The 21,424-nt window shown below is 36.9% G+C and overlaps 1 protein-coding gene across 1 annotated transcript in view; it reads left to right on the forward strand.

Moving 5' to 3' along the window:
• Positions 1–807: 807 nt before the first annotated feature.
• Positions 808–21,424, forward strand: part of LOC121489427 (fatty acid-binding protein 5-like) — a 51,644-nt gene continuing 31,027 nt past the window's right edge. Inside the window, exon 1 of the mRNA XM_041752464.1 lies at positions 808–819. Coding sequence (XP_041608398.1) covers positions 808–819 — 12 coding nt within the window. The remainder of the gene's footprint in view (positions 820–21,424) is intronic.

Below are 21,424 nucleotides of genomic sequence, written 5' to 3' on the forward strand. Positions count from 1 at the left end.
GTTTGAGGCAAAACAACGGATTCAATACTGAAGTTTTTTTAATGTTTTAATTGGGATGAAAAAAGGATCATGAGAAATGTCTTATATTTTTAAATAAAGACTGTTTTCATCAAGTCAATAAACTTAAATAGAATTCCCACAAGTGACCATATTTCTATAAACTGCTTTTTACTAATGACTAATGATAAGAGTTCTACAACTTTCCACATACATAATAAGAATAAAATATTGTTAAGACTCTGTGCATAAAAGAAGCTGGTGTGAAATGTCCTTTGAGTTTTAATTTCCAGCTTCTTTCTTTGCTCTAAACTTTATTTTGAGCTCTGTATTTCTTCTCCAATTTATTGAACATAATAATTATCCACCAATTTGATTTTACTAAGTGGTCATTATATACGTAGTATGAAGTATATGATTAGATGAAAGAGATGTTTCATCTATTAGTGTATTTGAATGCTTTGGGGATTTTGTTCTATTTCATAGGGTTTTTTTTCTTTGTTTTTGAGTGTTTAGTTATTCCTATGATCCACTATTTTGCAACTAATTTTCTTTTGCCAGAGTGTGGGGGTAAAGATGGATTTAGAGCTAGCTTTCCTACTGATCAGATTGTTAATATGAAGAGTTTACTGACTCTTAACACTCCATAACAATTTGTTTCACTTACGACTAAGATGTAAACTTTGATAATCAGTGGTAAATATCTTTAAAAGATAGTCTGAATTCTTTATAGAGTTGTAAAATATAGAACATTTACATGTTAAGAAAAGTCTGATTCACAGAGAAAAGCAAAACTTCCCTATAGACGTCATGGCGGTAAAGGTGAGAAATGCCATCCGTGTTTAAATATTAAGCAATAATAAGGTTAAAAGAATAGAAGATCATAATTTATTTAAATAATTTGTGGAGGCAGTAAAAAGGGAAGTGTTTTGGAGAAACTTTTTCCCAATTATGAGTCACCTACATTAAGAATGTGGTTTTGCTCCCTGAAAGGTTAAAATGCACTAGCAGACCTTTAGGTATAGGCATTGTATACATATGCCACATCTTTATCCATTCATCTTTCAATGGACACTGAGGCTCCTTCCACAGCCATTAGAAACAATGAATACCCATAATTTGCTTCAACGTGGATACAACTGGAGGGTATTATGCTGAGCAAAGTAAGTCAGTCAGAGAAGGACAAACATTATATGATCTCATTCAACCTAACCAAAGAGGTAAAGTATCTATCCCCTAAAAACTATAGAACACTTCTGAAAGAAATTGAGGAAGACACAAAGAGATGGAAAAATATTCCATGCTCATGGATTGGCAGAATTAATATTGTGAAAATGTCAATGTTACCCAGGGCAATTTACACGTTTAATGCAATCCCTATCAAAATACCATGGACTTTCTTCAGAGAGTTAGAACAAATTATTTTAAGATTTGTGTGGAATCAGAAAAGACCCCGAATAGCCAGGGAAATTTTTTAAAAGAAAACCATAGCTGGGGGCATCACAATGCCAGATTTCAGGTTGTACTACAAAGTTGTGGTCATCAAAACAGTCTGGTACTGGCACAAAAACAGACACATAGATCAATGGAACAGAATAGAGAACCCAGAAGTGGACCCTCAACTTCAATAAATGGTGCTGGGAAAATTGGGCATCCACATGCAGAAGAATGAACCTAGACCACTCTCTTGCACCATACACAAAGAAAAACTCAAAATGGATGAAAGATCTAAATGTGAGACAAGATTCCATCAAAACCCTAGAGGAGAACACAGACAACACCCTTTTTGAACTCGGCCACAGTAACTTCTTGTAAAATGACTCTTTTGCACACTCCCTCAGCTCCCTTTCCCCTTTTCCTTGCACACAGCCAACCATAATGAAATACAGGTTTCTACCCACTCAACACCACAACCATGCATCATCACAGGGTAAAAATAATAATAAATTAAAGCACACTATTTCCATCACTGCTGTCTTTTGAAGTTGTTGCCATGAATTTCAAGAGAGTCTTCAGGTTATCATGCTGTAGTATGTGCTAGTCCAGTGTTTCTCAATCTTTTATTCATTATCATCTCTCCTACGGAGTCTTAGGTATTTTTTAATCACCTCCCTTAGAAATGCTTGTATATATTTTCATATATTATGGCCTTTTGGAGGGCTACACATAGCAATATCAAAGATTTGTCACTTCTCTTCCAAAAAAGAGTTTTCACTCCCATAGGAATAAATATCACTTCCATTAAAATGCAAACTCTGTTTATTCTTTAACTTTCCTAGGTGGCAGGTTCCTATTTTGTTCTTGGCCCCAATCTCTGACAGCAACACCTTTACTTTCCACTGGTGATCTTGCTCCTCACTGTTCCTAGAATCTTGAGGAAATCTGAAAGCATCCAATCTTTGCCCACCGACTGCAATTACTCCCTCATTGTATTGCAGATGTGCTCCCATTCTTACCCACATGTACACCAGATCCTGTTCCTTCCCCTACACAAGAGATTGCTCCAACACATCTCTTTCTCACACTTATGCCATTTTTTTTTACTCTACTGGATCATTACTACCATCTACTTAAAAATAGGCTTTTATTTCACTATTTTTTTAAAATTGTTTCAGTTAGGTCTTCAGTATGCAGCAAGTGACATACACAAACTGGCTAATTAGAAGTTAATGAAGGGAAGAAACTATTTACAATCTTTCTGGCAGGGTTTATGACATATTGCAATAAGGCATTGTGATAGGCAGAATAATGGCTCCCAAAGATGTCCATTTTTTTAAATCCCTAGAATCTCTGTGTACATCATGTTACATGATAAAGGACGATTAAGGTAGCAGATGGAATTAAGGTTGGTAGTCAGCTGACTTTCAGATGTAGAGGTTATCTTGAATTATCTAGGTGGGTTCAGTGTGGAAGAGGGAGGCAGAAGAAAAGAGAAAGAAATGTGACTGTGGAAGAAACTCACAGAGAGGTGCAACTTTGTTGGAATTGAAGATGGAGGAAAGGGCCACCAGCCAAGACAAGTGGGTGGTTGCAGAAGCAGGAAAGAGCAAAGAAATGAATTCTAGAACCTCTAGAAGATAATATGGCCCTCTTGACATCTTAATTTTAGCCAAGCAAGATATGTGTCAGACTTCTAACCTAAAGAACTAAACATAACAAATTTTTGTTGTTTCAAGCCACTAAGTGTGTGATCCTTTGTTAAAACAGCAATAGGAAATTAATATAGACATGTTGCAGTAATCTCAAGCTAGTGGTATTGGGAAGCTTTTGCCACTTAGCTAAAGAGGCAAGAAGTGGGAGTGGTTACTGGAATCTGGAGAATTAGTTGCAGTGAGAGGGCTGCATGACAGCTGGAATCACTTTCAGCAGAGAATCCAGCCAACCTGCAGCACAGGGGCAGGAAAGGAGCTTTAGGATATTTGCCTTAACCTCTTTCACCTCACAATATCTGTTCTTTCTCCCCAGGGGCCTGAAGCCGAGGCTCAGGGAACTTGTATGGTGTGGTCCAGGCAGAAGCTTCCTGGGCATAAAGTAGGTAGAAAAGGGTAGAAAGTAGGTATGGAGGGGCAACAGAAGGTGCCCAACACAATGTTATTCCAATCCTCCTTCTGTTCTTCCCCAAGCTACTGCCCCATTTGTGCTCTTTGCAGAAAACTCTCCTAAACAGTCATCCAGTCTCACTGACCCAGTACCTTCATGCCATTCTCTTGATCCCATCCCAGCCAGGCTTTCCTTTTTACTCCTCCACCAGTGCTGCCCTCAGTAAGGTCACCAAGGACCTCTACAGTGCTAAACCTTCTCCTTTTACCATGGCTTCTCTTCCCTTGGCTTCTAGGCTTCTCTTGGTTGTCCTCCTCCTGATGTCTCTTCTTCTGTGTTTTTGTGTTGGACCTCCATCTTCTCCACCTTCTTTTCATCTGGGAGTGCCCCAGGACTCTGTTTTCTATCTATGCTCACTTGTCTGTGAATCTCATCCAGGCTTCTACAGTATTAACTCCAAAATTTACATCTCCAGCTCCAAATCAAACATCTTATAAACCCCAGCCTCCTGGACCCAAGTGCTTGTTCAAGACCTCCTCTGTGTCCCAAACTAATGCTCATGGGCAATTCCACCTGGAGTCTTTCCCTTCCAGATGATGGCCCTTCCATCTCTTCATTTTCTCAGGCCCAAACTTCAGGAACATCAACTACTCCCTTTTTTTATTTTATTTTTTTATTTTTTATTTTTTTGTTTTTTTTTCTCCACCCTTTTTTTACACATCAAATCCAAAATAACACCAAATGCTTTTGACTATATCTTCAAAATATTCTCAATAAGATGGCTTCTACCAATTTCATTGCTACTATCCTAAGTCACCATTATCCCTTTCCTCAGTTATAGCATTAGCCCCTTATTTACTCGTTTGATTCTAGACTTGCTTACCTATTGTCCACCACAAAGAGATGTTTCATTAGGGTTTCTGCATGACTGACGTCCTGTGTTCTGTAAATCTGTGCTCAAAAATCACCTTCTCATTGAATCCCATCCTCTGGGCAATCTCTGCCTTCACTAATTGATAAAATCTGTCATACAATTCATGTATTTATTATGTTTATCTTCTTTTGTTGTGTTACATAAAGGGGTTATTGTCTATATTGCTAACTATCGTGTGAGACATGGTAGACTGTGCTTGGTTCCTAGTGATGCCCTACTAAATAAATTAGAAAGGACAATATTTGAGTTAAGAGATCAGTCAGGAGGAATATGTGAGTCTAGACAAGAAATCATGAGCATTGACTCAGAAAGGGGCAATAAGAAGGAAAAAGGAGTATTATATTTAAACGACTTTCTGTCAGTCAAATGAGCAAGTCTAGTAAGTGATGTATATATGGAATAAGACAAATACATTAAAAACAAAGGGAAATGAAGTAATGCACATTGGAGCAATATGTGATCACATTGCTAAAACAAGATTGTGCAGGTGTTGGGGGGAATTTTGAGATTGGCTTAGATATTCTGAAGGAAAATTCTCATTAAGTTTCTTCAATGGCAGATGTGACTCCAGATTTAGTATGCTTATCTACTAGATAATGAGAGCTGAACAAGTTGATGTCCATGTTTTGTAGTAGAGTCATGCTGGAAGAGTGCCTATAACTAGTCACAACCAGAGGGTGATACCCATAAGAACAGATCTAGCTTTTGGAATAATGCCTGTTTGAGATTGGATCTCTCCCTGATTGTCCCAGCCTGTGAAGTTAGTTGCCTGAAAGTAATACACTGTTGGAGTTTATGTGCACTTTCAGGGAGATTCCTGGCATCTTACCTTGTGCAATTTCAATTCTGGCATCTAGCTGTAAGGCTGTAAGTGAAACATTTTTCCTAAAGATCTGTAACGCAGTTTAGTGATTGGGCAGTTTCAAATATAGCACAATGAGCTGGATGACCTTAACTATAATAATTGGCAGCTAGTTTATAATATGCCAATTATTATTTTAAATGTTTTACATAAACTAATCATTTGGACTTCATAATGCCCACACATTATTATTGTTAAGGAACTCAAAGCTCATCAAAATAAAGTAATGTGCCTACAGCAAGTTATTCGTGGAACTGGAGTGCTTCAAAGCCCATTCAAACTACCCTTGCCATAGAACCCAAGACAAGACTTATGGGCATGGGATGATTATGTTGCTAAGGGGTGTTAAATATAGGCAAAATAATTTTTCTGTTAAAATATCATGACAGAAAACTCTAAAATATTTGGGAAGTGCTGGAAATGCTCATAATCAGTTGATTTCTTTTTGAATATCTTTTATACAAACTTTCCTATGCCCTTAAAAGTATTTTCAACTACTATTCTTAGATTTAATTATCTATTAACTTGTTTAGTTGCAAAAGGGTTCCTGGAAAAGCTAAATGTGCTGGACACTTCTTGATCTTAAGGGGTCTTCAGGCTAGCCAGAAATACAAGGATTTAGAATTTAGTGAGAGAGGTGTCAATATAAATGAGTCCCACCAACTGCTGCAGGAGCACAGAAGTGAAGGAGAGCTTATTGATGGCGCTTCACATGTGGCTAAGTGTCTCAGCATGTCCTCACCATTTTCTATGGGTCATCAGTATACTACAAGCTACCAACATCAGTGTTAGCAAAAGTGTTTCCTAACCACAGCAATAAATTAGGAAACACTGCATACTGCATTATTTTCCTGAAGATTCCAATATGTTTAAATACAAGGAAGAACTGTGTTAAATAAACCAGTCTATATTTAATACTGCACTTTTCAGATTCATTATACCAGAAAATACTTTTTTTTCATGGAATATCAACAATTTCCTGGGCAGCATTATCACTTTGAGCATTTCATTTGCATATAATAATGTTGGTTTTTGTATTTAGAAGACTAGTTGAGTACTAAATGTCATCATTGAGGGGAAAATGAAAAAAAAAAGCCCCACAAAATCAGCATACTAGTCAATAATTGAGTTTTTTCCTTAGACAAATATGGAATATTTACACGTGCTATTCATAAGTACTCTGAAAAAAGAAAAGAAGAAATGCATTCTGCCATGGAGAATTTTGCAGATTTATTTCTCATTTAAATTTTTATCATGGAGAATACTAATTTTCCTTCAAGTGACATTATTTTTACCAATACTATGGTCGATAAGAAAATTAGACTAAACCTGAATTCACATTTTTAAATTTTTATAAACATAATCAGTCTTTTGTATAATTACACCTATAACAAAAACATTCTTTAAATGTAAAATATACTCCAATTCATATGTTTACTAATTGATAATCTTTACTTGCACTGTTAGCCAATGATGGGCATTAACCACAGCATCAATACAAGTCTCACAGATTGTTGTTGATTATTGGCCGAATCCAGATTATGTGAACCAGGAAATCAATTCATTAGTAAAATGAATGTAAACAAAATAAAGTAAAAAATACAAATTGTTCTTTTAGATATTTATTTGGCAATCACATTCCTGTGTTGTAATGTCTCCAAGTATGAAAACAAAGGCAAAAACAAACAAACAAATCAGTTCCTATAGGAGTTTACCAAATGATCAAAAATATTAGGTTTTTATATGCTTAAGAGTATGTTGATAATTCAAGTGGGTTCATGTTATGCAGTGTCCACTCACACCATTCTTCACTTCACATCATCTTTCTAGGATTCCCAAAATGGTCTTACAAATATCATTGCTGTTTTGGGAGATCTAACCTGAGACCCTACTTCCTACTGAGGGAATTCCCAGGTAGCATATTCCTCTTTGTGTAGAGACTCAGGATTAATGGGTTTCTTATCCAACGTAATGGATATGAAAAAGAAGTACTATGAGCTCCTTAAAGTCCTAAAGCATGACAAATGTCCAGGTGTGCCTTGTTGGTCAGCTTCTTCATAATCTTTTTTGTATATATCTTACAAACACTCATTCTTCATTTCTCTAAAGCTCAATTTGCAAAAAGAAAACTTAAACCTCTGGTTGCAGTTGAGGTTTCTAAGAAAGTGTAACAGGGATAAATGGGAAGGAGCATTTCTCATATATAACTGCAGAATCTCTGTGGATTCAAGATAACATGAGATGAGAGTGTGAAACTGGAGCCCCAAAGATGAGAAAGCATGCAGTACCTGCACACAACAGTGTGCTGTTCTGTATGTGTCTTTCTGGCCATATCCAGCATAAACTTAGATGTCAACAATTAAGAAAATATAATGAATATTCAGGAAACACAGTTATGTGGCTGTGTCTGGCATTTGACAACATGAAGAGTCATCCACAGTGCTGTGATGGCATTTTAGAGGATCTCTGTTAGATAAATGTCTTTTTATAGACAAATGTCATTTCTTGTTTACAATTTCTTAACTCAAAATGATGATGACAATAATATAAAATTACATGTATTTTTTTCCAAGAAGATTAAAGCACTGGAGCATTATCTAACTGGTTCCCAGAATCACATTGAAGTTTGAAGAAGATAGATAATATCATTCCATGTTTTTAAACATGTATAAATAATTCTATGGAACTTATCTATGAAATGGAAACACATCGCAAAACCTCACAGTCATAAGGCCAGGTGTCCAGTCGCTGTGTGTTGCCAACACCCCAAGTACTTTGAGGTGGACAGTCTTCATTATTGACTCACATCAAGGAACATATAAAAGTACAATCTTCACTAACCCCAACATCCTTTGGGTGTGACCTCGGAGAGACACTTTTATCTGACTGGTCCTAAGATACCAAGAATATAAAAATTATTATTTATATTATTCTGAGAATTTGATTTAAAATAATAAATATGTTTTTTTTTCTAAATTTTGCAAACACCATTTAGAAGCGTGAGTGACTGTATTTCTTTCCTGAGGCTGTTGTAAGAGTAGCATGGAATGGTTGTTTCACAGCTCTGGAGGTGGTAAGTCCAAATTCAAGATGTCACCAGGGTTGGTTCCTTCTGAGGACCATATAGGAGAATCTGTTCTAGGCCCCCCTGTCTTGGCTGGTAGATGATATTGTCTCTGTGTCTTCATGTCATCTTCTCTCTGTGCATGTCTGCCTGTATGTTAAAATTTCCTCTTTTGTATAAGAATACCAGTCATATTGGATTAGGGGTCCACCTTACTCTAGTCTGATCTCATCCTAATTATATCTAAAATGGCTCTATTTCCAAATAAGGTCACATTCTGAGGTACTGTGTGTTAGGACTACGATAGCTTTTGAGGAACACAATTCAACCCATAACAGTAACCTAGAAAGTATCACCTATCATGGGAATAAGGGTTTCAATCAAATTTGGAAATGGGACTTTCTCTTTGTCCCAGACACATTCTTTTTTTTTTTATTGGATTTCAATTTGCCAACATATAGCATAACACCCAGTGCTCATCCCATCAAGTGCCCCCCTCAGTGCCCATCACCCAGTCACCCCCACCCCCTACCCACCTCCCTTTCCACCACCCCTTGTTCATTTCCCAGAGTTAGGAGTCTCTAATGTTCTGTCTCCCTCTCTGATATTTCCCACTTATTTTCTCTCTTTTCCTCTTTATTCCCTTTCACTATTTTTTATATTCCCCAAAAGAATGAGACCATATAATGTTTGTCCTTCTCCGATTGACTTATTTCACTCAGCATAATTCCCTACAGTTCCATCCATGTCGAAGCAAATGGGGGGTATTTGTCGTTTCTAATAGCCAGACACATTCTTTATACTTAGATCAGTGTCCCCTTCTAAGTGGACTATTTGCATTGACTGTGAAGAAAGGCCATGGGCCAACAATGCTAGCATGTACTTGTGTGACCTGCTAATGGGCAGCCTTTGCATCACCTTGTAGATGATAAGAAATTGAGATTCCTAGGTCTCACATCACCCCTTTTAGATAAGAATTTTTGGGGGAGGATGCAAGAACTCTCCATTTCATACTCCTCCAAACACTCTCATGATATTGAAGGTTGGCATGCACTGGGTAGACCAGACAAGATTAGAGCTGGTGGATAAAAATTACAGTGACATCAAAGCCAGTGAGGAATAATTTCCTACTATGATTTCTGACTGACTCAAGCGTGTGCTGTATTTCTTATGTTACTAATGTTTTTGAACATTCTTTATATGAACATTCTTTTTATGCCTTCTTTAATTATTCCCCCATGGTTAGTTGCAGCAAATCTTCTCCTTTGTATTAGCCAAATGCCACATTGCAAAACGAAAATCAGAAACTTTATAAACTTTATATATATGTCTAAATACATAGGAACTATATTAAATTATAATAGGAACTATATCTACAGACATACTTATTAGGTATTGCTGATTTGGTTCCCGAGCACCACAATAAAGCAAGTATCATAACAAGGGATTCAAATAATTTTTTTTGGTTTCTCAGTGCATATAAAAGTTATGTCTATACTATTTTAGAGTCTATTAAGTGTGCAGTAGCATTGTGTCTAAAAAATAATGTGCATGTCTTAATTTTAAAAATACATTATTGCCAAAAATACTGTCATCTGAGTTTTCAGCAAAGCATAATCTTTTGCTGGTGGAAGGTCCTACCTTGATGTTGATAGCTGCTGACTGATCAGGGTGGTAGTTGCTGAAGGTTGGGGCAGCTGTGGCAACTTCTTAAAACAAGAAAACAATGAAGTTTGCCACATAATTGACTCTTCCTTTCACAAACAATTTCTCTGCAGCATGCAATGCTATTTGATAGCATTTTACCCACAGTAGAATTTCTCTGACAATTGAAATCAATCCTCTGAAAACCTTGCCACTATTTTATCAACTAAGTGTATATAATATCCTATATCTTTTTTTTTTTTTTTGTCATTTCAACAATCTTCACACCATCTTTACCAGGAGTAGATTCTATCTTAAGAAAACCACTTTTTGGTTGGGGCACCTTGGTGGCACAGTCAGTTAAAATATCTGCCTTCAGTTCAGGTCATGATCCCGGGGTCCTGGGATCAAGCCTTACATTGGACTCCCTGCTCAGCAGGAAGCCTGCTTCTACCTTTGCCATTTTCCCCACTTGTGGTCTCTGGTGCTCTCTATTTCTCTGTCAAATATATAAATAAAATATAAAAAAAGAAAGAAGAAAGAAAGAAAGAAAGAAGAAAGAAAGAAAGAAAGAAAGAAAGAAAGAAAGAAAGAAAGAAAGAAAGAAAGAAAAACTACTTCTCCCTGGCTCATCCACAAAAAGAAGCTCCTTATCCATTAAAGTTTTATCAGGAGATTGAAGCAATTCATTCACATCTTTGGCCCCACTTCTAATTCTAGTTCTCTGCCATTTTCACCACATCTGCAGTTACTTCCTCCACTGAAGTCCTGAACCTCCAACGTCATCCAGGAGGGTTGGAATCAACTTCTTCCAAACCCCTGTTCATTTTGATTTTTTTACCTCTTTCTATGAATCACTCGTGGTTTTTCTTTTATTACTTATTTATTTATTTATTTATTTATTTATTTATTTATTTATTTATTCATGAGAGACAGAGAGAGGCAGAGACTCAGGCAGAGGGAGAAGCAGGCTCCATGCAGGGATCCTGATGTGGGTCTCGATGCTGGGACTCCCAGATCATGCCCTGAGCCAAAGACAGATACTCAACTGCTGAGCCATCCAGGCATCCCAAGATTTATTTATTCATGAGAGAGACACAGAAAGAGGCAGAGACATAGGCAGAGGGTAAAAGCAGGCTTCTTGGGGATCCCTGGGTGGCGCAGCGGTTTAGCGCCTGTTTTTGGCCCAGGGCATGATCCTGGAGACCCGGGATCGAATCCCACGTCGGGCTCCCGGTGCATGGAGCCTGCTTCTCCCTCTGCCTGTGTCTCTGCCTCTCTCTCTCTCTCTCTCTCTCTCTCTCTCTCTGTGTGTGTGTGACTATCATAAATAAATAAAAATTCAAAAAAATATATTTAAAAAAAAAAAAAAAGCAGGCTTCTTGCAAGAAGCCCAATGTGGGACTTGATTCCAGATCCCGGGATCACATCCTGAGCCAAAGGCTCAATCACTCAATCACTGAGCCACCCAGGTGTCCCGAATCACTCATATTCTTCTTAATGGCATCTAGAATGGTGATTCCTTTTCAGAAGGTTTTCAATTGACTTTGCCCAGAACCATTAGAGAAATAATTATCTATGGTACTTATAGCCTTAGGAAATTTATTTCTTAAGTAATAAGACTTGAGAGTTGAAATGACTCCTTGAGTCATGGGCTGCACAGCAGATGTAATGTTAGTAAGCATAAAAACAATATTAATTTCATACATCTCTATCAGAGCTCTTGAATGACCAGGTACATTGTAATGAGCAGTATTTCTTGAAAAAAAATCTTTCATGAGCAGTAAATCTCAACAGTGGGCTTAAAATATTCATTAATCATGTTGTAAATAGATGTGCTATCACCCAGGCTTTGCTATTCCATTTATAAGAGCACAGGTAGAGTAAATTTAGCACAATTATTTTTCTGTAAAGTATTTATTTGTTTATTTATTTATTTATTTATTTATTTATTTATTTATTTATGTAAGACAGTAGGGCAAGGGGGAGAGGGAGAGAGAGAATCTCAAGCAGACTCCCTGCTAAGTGTGGAGCCCAACACAGGGTTTGATCTCATGACCCCAAGATCATGACCTGAGCTGAAATCAAGAGTCTCATGCTTAAGAAACTGAGCCACCCAGGCACCTTGATTTAATATAATTCTTAAGTGCCCTAGGATTTTTAAAATAGTAAATGAATGTTGGTTTCAACTTAAAGTCACCAGCTGCATTAGGCTCTAGCAAGAGTGTCAGCCTGTCCTTTGAAGCTTTGAAGCCAGGCATTTACTTCTCCTCTCTAGCTGTGAAAGTCATAGAGTGTATCATAGTTTAACCACCTTCATTATCTTAGCTAGATCTTCTGGATAACTTGCTGCAACTTCTGCATCAGCACTTGCTGTTTCATTTTACACTTTTACATTATGGAGGTGGCTTCTTTCTCTTAAACCTCATGAACCAAAGGCTGCTAGCTTCAGACTTTTCTTCTGCAGTTTCTTTGCCTCTCTCAGCCCTCATAACATTGAAGAGTTTTTCTCTGCAATAAGTTTTGGCTTAAGGGAATGTTGTAGCTATTTTGATCTTCTATGCAGACCACTAAAACTTTCTTCATATAAGCAATAAAGCTGTTTCACTTTCTTATCACTTGTCTGTTCACTAGAGTAGCAACTTTTAATTTCCTTAAAAACTTTTCCTTTGCATTCATAACTTGAATAACTGGCACAAGAGGCTTAGCATTTGACCTATCTCAGCTTTGACATGCCTTCCTTGCTAAGCTTAATCATTTCTAGCTTTTGATTTCAAGTGAGAGATTTATGATTCTTCTTTTCACATTAAATGTTAGAGGTCATTGTAGGGTTATTAACTGGCCTAATTTCAATATTGTTGTGTCTCAGGGAATAGGGAGACTTGAGGATAGGTAAAGAGATGGGGAAACAGTTGGTGATGCACTCAGAACACACATGATATTTTTCAATTAAATTTGTTGTCTTATAAGGGTGCTGTTCATGGCACCTCAAAACAATTACAATAGACATATCAAAGATCACTTGATCACAGATCACATTAATAAAAATAACAATTAAAAATTTGAAATACTGGGAGAATTACCAAACGGTGACACAGAGACACAAAATGAGAAAATTCTGTGGGAAAAATGGTGCCACTATACTTGCTGGATGCCACAAACCTTTAATTTCTAAGAAATGCAATATCTACGAATGCAATAAAGCAAAGCTCAATAAAAGAAGGTATGCCACTGCTATTCAACATAGTACTAGAAGTCCTAGCCTCAGCAATCAGACAACAAAAAGAAATAAAAGGCATTCAAATTGGCAAAGAAGAAGTCAAACTCTCCCTCTTTGCAGATGACATGATACTCTACATAGAAAACCCAAAAGACTCCACCCCAAGATTGCTAGAACTCATACAGCAATTTGGTAGCATGGCAGGATACAAAATCAATGCCCAGAAGTCAGTGGCATTTCTATACACTAACAAAGAGACTGAAGAAAGCAAAATTAAGGAGTCAATCCCATTTACGATTGCACCCAAAAGCATAAGATACCTAGGAATAAACCTAACCAAAGAGGTAAAGGATCTATACCCTAAAAACTATAGAACACTTCTGAAAGAAATTGAGGAAGACACAAGGAGATGGAAATATATTCCCTGCTCATGGATTGGCAGAATTAATATTGTGAAAATGTCAATGTTACCCAGGGCAATTTACACGTTTAATGCAATCCCTATCAAAATACCATGGACTTTCTTCAGAGAGAACAAATTATTTTAAGATTTGTGTGGAATCAGAAAAGACCCGGAATAGCCAGGGGGATTTTAAAAAAGAAAACCATAGCTGAGGACATCACAATGCCAGATTTCAGGTTGTACTACAAAGCTGTGGTCATCAAGACAGTGTGGTACTGGCACAAAAACAGACACATAGATCAATGGAACAGAATAGAGAATCCAGAAGTGGACCCTCAACTTTATGGTGAACTAATATTCGATAAAGGAGGAAAGACTATCCACTGGAAGAAAGACAGACTCTTCAATAAATGGTGCTGGGAAAATTGGACATCCACATGCAGAAGAATGAAACTAGACCCCTCTCTTACACCATACACAAAGGAAAACTCAAAATGGATGAAAGATCTAAATGTGAAACAAGATTCCATCAAAATCCTAGAGGAGAACACAGGCAACACCCTTTTTGAACTTGGCCACAGTAACTTCTTGCAAGATGCATCCACGAAGGCAAGAGAAACAAAAGCAAAAATGAACTATTGGGACTTCATCAAGATAAGAAACTTTTACACAGCAAAGGATACAGTCAACAAAACTGAAAGACAACCTACAGAATGGGAGAAGATATTTGCAAATGACGTATCAGATAAAGGGCTAGTTTCAAAGAAGTATAAAGAACTTGTTTAACTCAACAGCAAAGAAACAAACAATCCAATCATGAAATGGGCAAAAGACATGAACGGATATTTCACAGAGGAAGACATAGACATGGCCAACAAGCACATGAGAAAATGCTCCGCATCACTTGCCATCAGGGAAATACAAATCAAAACCACAATGAAAAAAAAAAACACAATGAGATACCACCTCACACCAGTGATAATGGGGAAAATTAACAAGGCAGGAAACAACAAATGTTGGAGAGGATGCAGAGAAAAGGGAACCCTCTTGCACTGTTGGGAATGTGAAATGATGCAGCCACTCTGGAAAACTGTGTGGAGGTTCCTCAAAGAGTTAAAAATAGATCTTCCCTATGACCCAGCAATTGCACTGTTGGGGATTTACCCAAAAGATACAGATGCCGTGAAACGCTGGGACACCTGCACCCCGATGTTTCTAGCAGCAATGTCCACCATAGCCAAACTGTGGAAGGAGCCTCGGTGTCCATCGAAAGATGAATGGATCAAGAAGATGTGGTCTATGTATACAATGGAAAATTACTCAGCCATTAGAAACTGCAAATACCCACCATTTGCTTCGACATGGATGGTATTGGAGGGTATTATGCTGAGTGAAATAAGTCAATCGGAGAAGGACAAACATATGGTCTCATTCATTTGGGGAATATAAAAAATAGTGAAAGGGAATAAAGAGGAAAGGAGAGAAAATGAGAAATATCAGAGAGGGAGATAGAACATGAGAGACTCCTAACTCTGGGAAAAGAAATAGGGGTGGTAGAAAGGGAGGTGGGCGGGGGTGGGGGTGACTGGGTGACGGCCACTGAGGGGGGCACTTATGGGATGAGCACTGGGTGTTATTCTATATGTTGACAAATTGAACACCAATAAAAAATAAATATATTAAAAAAGATAAAGGAGGTTAACAGTACACTTACGTTGATGAGCTCTGAGAAACGTATAGAGTTGTTGAATCATTATAGTGTACACTTGAGACTAATATAACATTATATATTGATTATATAATTATACTTCAGTTAAATGTAAATAAAAAGAAACAGAATTTGATATCCAACAAAATCCAAGACAATAAAAATACAAGTGAAATGGTGATGTTTTCAGGCTAAGGGGACAGAGAGAGAAAGAGAGAGAGAGAGATTTTATAACTTTTATAAACTTCTCTCTTTGGGTTAAACCTTTAAGATATTTGCATACTAATCTATTTCTTTGCTGTATAAGGGCTACTCATAATATCCATTTGGACCTGAGTCCAATTATCTAAAATTACTTGGACAAGACACACAGCATCGGGTCGCCTGGGTGGCTCAGTGGTTGAGTGTCTGCCTTTGGCTCAGGGCATGACCCCGGGTCTGAGGATCGAGTCCCACATCAGGCTCCCTGCGAGGAGCCTGCGTCTCTCTCTTCCTGTGTCTCTGCGTCTCTCTCTCTCTCTAATGAATAAATAAATAAATCTTAAAAAAAAAAGACACACAGCATCTTTTATGCAGAATGTCAAAGCATCTAAGCAAGCTTTGTGAAATGGAACCAGAAATGAGAAACACATTCTGCAGTGGGTATATTATGACAAACTTAGAGCATGCTCAGAGCAGGCTTAGAAGTGGCTTTTTAGCAGAGGCAGTCCTAACAAAGGCATCAAAGGAGAGATCAAGCCTGGGGCCCAATTTAACTGCTCTAATAGCTTTTCCCCTGGTGCCTGTTTTATTACAAAGCCCCAAATAGGGCCCCTAGGAGAATAAAGTTGTTATAGTCAAAGTAACCACCAGAAAGAATTGCTCTTCCCTGACTATGGCACACACCACACCGTTTGATGTAAATGACTGAAATTTTTGAAGTTTATTCAAGCTTTAAGTTAGCAGCTTCTGTAAGTAATTCTCCAAACTCCCCCCAAATTATTCTGTACATGAAATTTTATATATTCAATAGATAGGTCATGCTCCAGTTGAATTTTTTAAAAATAGTTTCTTCAGGAGAGTCAATGGTAAAGAGAAAGCACAGAGGGTAGGAGCCATGGAGTCAGAGTGCCCAGGTTTGAATACAGCAGCACCACTTAACCTGCTTTCTGACCTGTCATCCATCCAAACACAAATGAGATTGCCTTCTCTTTTATACAGCTGTTGTGAATTTAAGCAAGCTACCGTATGGAAAGTGCATAATTGCCATCCTTACATGTAAATATTATCTGTTATTGTTGCCTTAACGCACTTCCTGTGAGGGAGAATTGTGAGATTTCTGCATTGCTTCATTTAATAAATAGTCCATTAAATCAACTGTTAGCATTTTATTCAATGAGACATGTTTTAACATGGCACTAGATAGATTTATATCTTGAATGCAAATGGGAATATATTTTTAAAATAGTGTCAGTGAAAGAAATTCTAAAAGTGGTTTCTTCTTGGCTTCTTGTCATATTTGTCTGAGTGCAATCTGAGTAATAAATCCGTCTGGGTTTTAGAGTCAGAATTTTAAAAATAGCCACAGTGTCTTTGTTCACAAGATTGAGTGAAAAATTTTTCAAACCCACTGTGAGTCATCTTCCTCTAATTCAAAAGAGAAATGTGGAAAAACCACTGCTTTATTGAATGAACTGTTCATCCATTAAGAAAATTGAAATTCTATGTTACAAGTCACATTTAACTATGTTCTTTTAAAATCAGATTTGATTAATTATTCCTTAAAAGCAAAATTATCTTTCCATAGGACCTGGAAATTATAATACTTAGAATATGGTCACAGTAATATTTATACATATATCATTTTACAGTTTTCATTTGCTTCTCATCTTGTACTTTGAGGAAGGTAGAACATGTGCCAATATCATTATTAATAGGTAAGGGACTGAATCTCAGGAATATAATATTGTGGGCATGGCCCACAGCAACACACCCAAAATGCACTGCTGTTGATGTTTGAGCCTCTTACTCTGAGGCCAGTGGCTTTTCCCTGACATCACTGCAACAGAGAGTAACATTACTTCTTGCAGCTAACTCTGAATTTTCAAAATATGTTATTTTCTCTAGTCTTATGTTGGGTTAAACTTCATTGGTATACTTCCTGCCATGGCTGGTTTGAATATCCTTTTTTTTTTTTTTTCCATTATGGAGTCACATTCCTGTTTCCAATCATTTAATTATAAGAAAAATCTTAAATCTTACATTCACATAAAGGAGGATGATAATTTAAAATTATCTGTAAAAAGAATTACATTATTGTTGAAATTTAGAACTCTGGCAAGGAATGCTCTAGTATATTCCCATGCTTAAAATGCTAGCTAACAGATGGCAAACCTGAGTCTTAAAAGTACACTTGTTTATGTAAGCCAGTGTCAAGCCTCAAGACAGCTATTGAATACATCATTCGAGAAAGTGCTAGGGGAATACTGTTGAGCATAAAAGTCAAACAAGTCTCCCAACCCTGTGCTAAAGCCACCTGGAATATTTGTCCCTGTCTACATCCTAGCAAGTATGTCACACCACAGTTCTCTGCATTCCTCTCCATACTACCTTGGTTAACTCTAATCACCCCTACATTTGAATACATTGATATTGGTCAGCCAGGAAGCCATTTTTAAGAAATGTCTCAAACACTAGGTTACGTAGGACAGCCATCTGATTCCACAGTGCCCTCCCTGAACTTGCCCCAGGGTAGCATTTATCATATTGCAGTATATTGTGACTGTAATCAAAGAGGAAATATAAGACATTGTAGAGAACAAGAAATCTGGAACCATCCTGTCTGGGTTTAAATTCCAGGCTTATACTAATAAGTTGTATCATCTTGGACAGTTATCTTACCTCTCTGAGACACAGTTTTCTCATCTGTAAATATCAGTGCCTGCCTCATAGAAAAGGAGGTTGTGAGGACTAAATGAGTTTGTAAATTGTCAATAATCATTGTCTAGCATTAATTTTATGAGTGTTTCCCAATATATTGACCCATTTATATCTCAGGGATCTAGCAAAGTACATAATGCTCTCAAAAAGATAGTACCTGGTAGATATATGAATGTATGAAAGAAAAAAGAACCATTTGTTTACTAGACACGTAAAAAAGATAAATATTTCACTTTGCCAACATTTAGTTGTTATCTTTGAAATAGTAATATGATACCATTAAGGTGATATAGTAATAAAGAAAATGTGTTTGAATTTTAGCAGTATTTTGTTTATATTTCATGATTTAAAATTTAATTAATAAAGGACACTTATCTACTTTGTACTTTACAGATGACACTTATTTTGATGTGTGAATACAAGTGTCTGAAGTGAAATTTGTGAAAGGAACAGAGCAGATTAATTTATTAAGTTCTTTGATATGCATGATTAAAGACCACACAAGGACATGGTTTACCACGATTTAATTTTCTATGAAAACCCTAAATACTTTTGGCAAGAATCAGTTTTAAGAAGTTATACTGCTTGTAGCCTGGAACCTGTTTGGAGACTGGCTGTTACTTAAGTAGGAATCCCTTAGCAAGTCAGGAGCTTAAGTTGTTAATGTTCATCCAGAAGATAATTCATCTAATTCATCTGAAGATTTTGGTCTAACTTCCAGTTTCTTTTTAATCAACACACAATCTGGGGAAACTAAAACCTATTTCCCAGGATAACTAAATGGTTGCTTGCCGGAGACAACCTTCCTTCACCATGGTGACATGTCATTGGCACAGCTTTCAGGTTGTTAGTTACATAAGCAGGAGAACATTTTCTTTGTCCAATAACACTTATCCCATTGATTCTGTTTCTTTATGGTTGTCACTGAATGGATATTTCAGTATAAGAAGTAATCCTTTCAGGGATGCCTGGGTGGCTGAGCAGTTGAGTGTCTGCCTTTGGCTCAAGGCATGATCCTGGAGTCCTGGGATGGAGTCCTACATCGGACTCCCTGCATGGAGCCTGCTTCTCCCTCTGCCTATGTGTCTGCCTGTCTCTGTGTGTGTGTGTGTGTGTGTGTGTGTGTGTCTCTCATGAATAAATAAATAAAAATAAAAAGAAGTAATCCTTCCAGATCCCAATGTTTCCTGGAGAATAACCCTGTTCTTTGTACCTTGCTCCCTTTTTCACTTTGTTCTCCACACTCACTGAGACAAGAGAATCAGAATACTTTCGGAGATACCACTTCCAGCTCTGCCCCTATAACTCCTCCCTGCCAATTCTTCATATTGCCCTTGCCTCAATCCTCATCTGTATCTGTGGCCAAGGAGTAAGTCTGAGGTCAGAGTCAGGTGCTTTGGATTATGTAGTCTACCTTCTCTTTTTGATTGGTTCTAAGAAAAAGGAGACTTAATCAATTTATCAGAATACCATATAGTTACCAGGATTGCAGTAGTTTTCCAATTGCCTGATGCTTGGCAGTGCCTTTCTCACATTCTCTTTGCTGTGCTCTGCTGACAAGAAGACTGTGCTGGTTTAGATGGATAATCCACATGAGGCCAGCCCCACTTTGCTCTGGACGACACATCAGCTACTCATGGCAGCCCCTGTCACCAATTCATGATCATCAGTGACTTGGGGTCACTCTTCTTAGAATACATACAAACTATTAGTCAACCTACTTACTTCTCCTAAGGAAGTAAAGAACATAATTGAGGAAGCCACATCTAAGAAAAAGCTTACACTGATATAATAATGATAAGGACATTTAGAAGTTACTCTGTTACTCCCTGTATTCTTATTTCAAATGCATAGGCAACATTGGCAATTTGCATACCTCTAAATTTTCTTCTCCATTACCTCATATACCAATTCTACCATTATTTCTTTCTTTATATTTTTTAGAAATATCCCATATGATGTGTAATTTATCAAAGCCTTGCTATTACCATGTTAAGGTAATTCCTTGATTTTTTACACCAAAAGGCTTTTTTTTTTTATCGGTATATAAAGCTCTTAGAGGTTTGGACTTTACCCAGAATTGCATAGTGTCATGACTTGCCCAATTGTCAGGACTAATTATGCTGAATTTAGGACAAAGTCTCTTTAAAAATTAAAAAAAAAAAGTTGTTAGCAAGCCCACAGCTTTCATAAAGACTTAAAGTGCAGACTTGGCTAAGAATTTATTATAGCTATCTAAATATGTGTTAAGTAAAAGGATGCATTCCAAGAGCTTTTTCTTTCTTCTGTAATAAAGTTATAGATAAAGGAGTAAAAAAAAAAAACATATGCTTTGATCTTGGTTTAAGTTTCACATCAAAAAGATCTATGGAATGGTGTGATGTTAATACTACTGACTCCTAGAATATCATAAAGTGTTTACACCTATGACCCAAGGTGAATCTCTGCATTTGGGCTAGTTAGTGTGTGACATATCTGGAGTAGATAGATCTCTTGTACTCAGATGTTTCATCTCAAGCCCTTCTCTCCCAGGGTTTCTTTTCTTTATGTCATTTTTATTATACTGAAGGCCGGAATGCCTTCTAAGAATGAATCTTCAAAGTACAACTTGGATTGTATGGGATGACACTGTTTTTCAAAGAAATTTGCTTTGCAGAAGTAGAACAGCTATTTGTTTAAGACAGACTTTTATATTGCTCTTTGTATTGATGAAAGAACCACTGGTAAAAATATATCTGTGCATTTACTTTTTTGCATTTACTTTTGCATTATAAGGACTGACCTTTAGCATCACACTACTATTTGACATTTCTATCATCAATGAAGTTTTGTCAATTCACAAACTGTTCAATGGCCCCAAAGGAAAGGATTATTTATCGAATAAGAAGACCATGAAAGAATTAGTTCTTTTGAACAAGAAAAAATGCTTATTATAAAATATTAGGGAAAAATAATTGTATAAAATTCTCTATGACCCATTATGTGTTTATTAGGTTGTGGGAGTATGCTGAAATTAAATAAAACAAAACCATAATGGCAGTTTCCCAGTCATCTCTGGAAATATTTTCCTTTCTTCTTATATGTGCATATTCCACAAGTTTTATAATATTGTTATTCTTTTTTTAAGATTTTA

Source organism: Vulpes lagopus, chromosome 4 (genome assembly GCF_018345385.1).
Source record: "Vulpes lagopus strain Blue_001 chromosome 4, ASM1834538v1, whole genome shotgun sequence".
Classification (NCBI taxonomy): Eukaryota; Metazoa; Chordata; class Mammalia; order Carnivora; family Canidae; genus Vulpes; species Vulpes lagopus.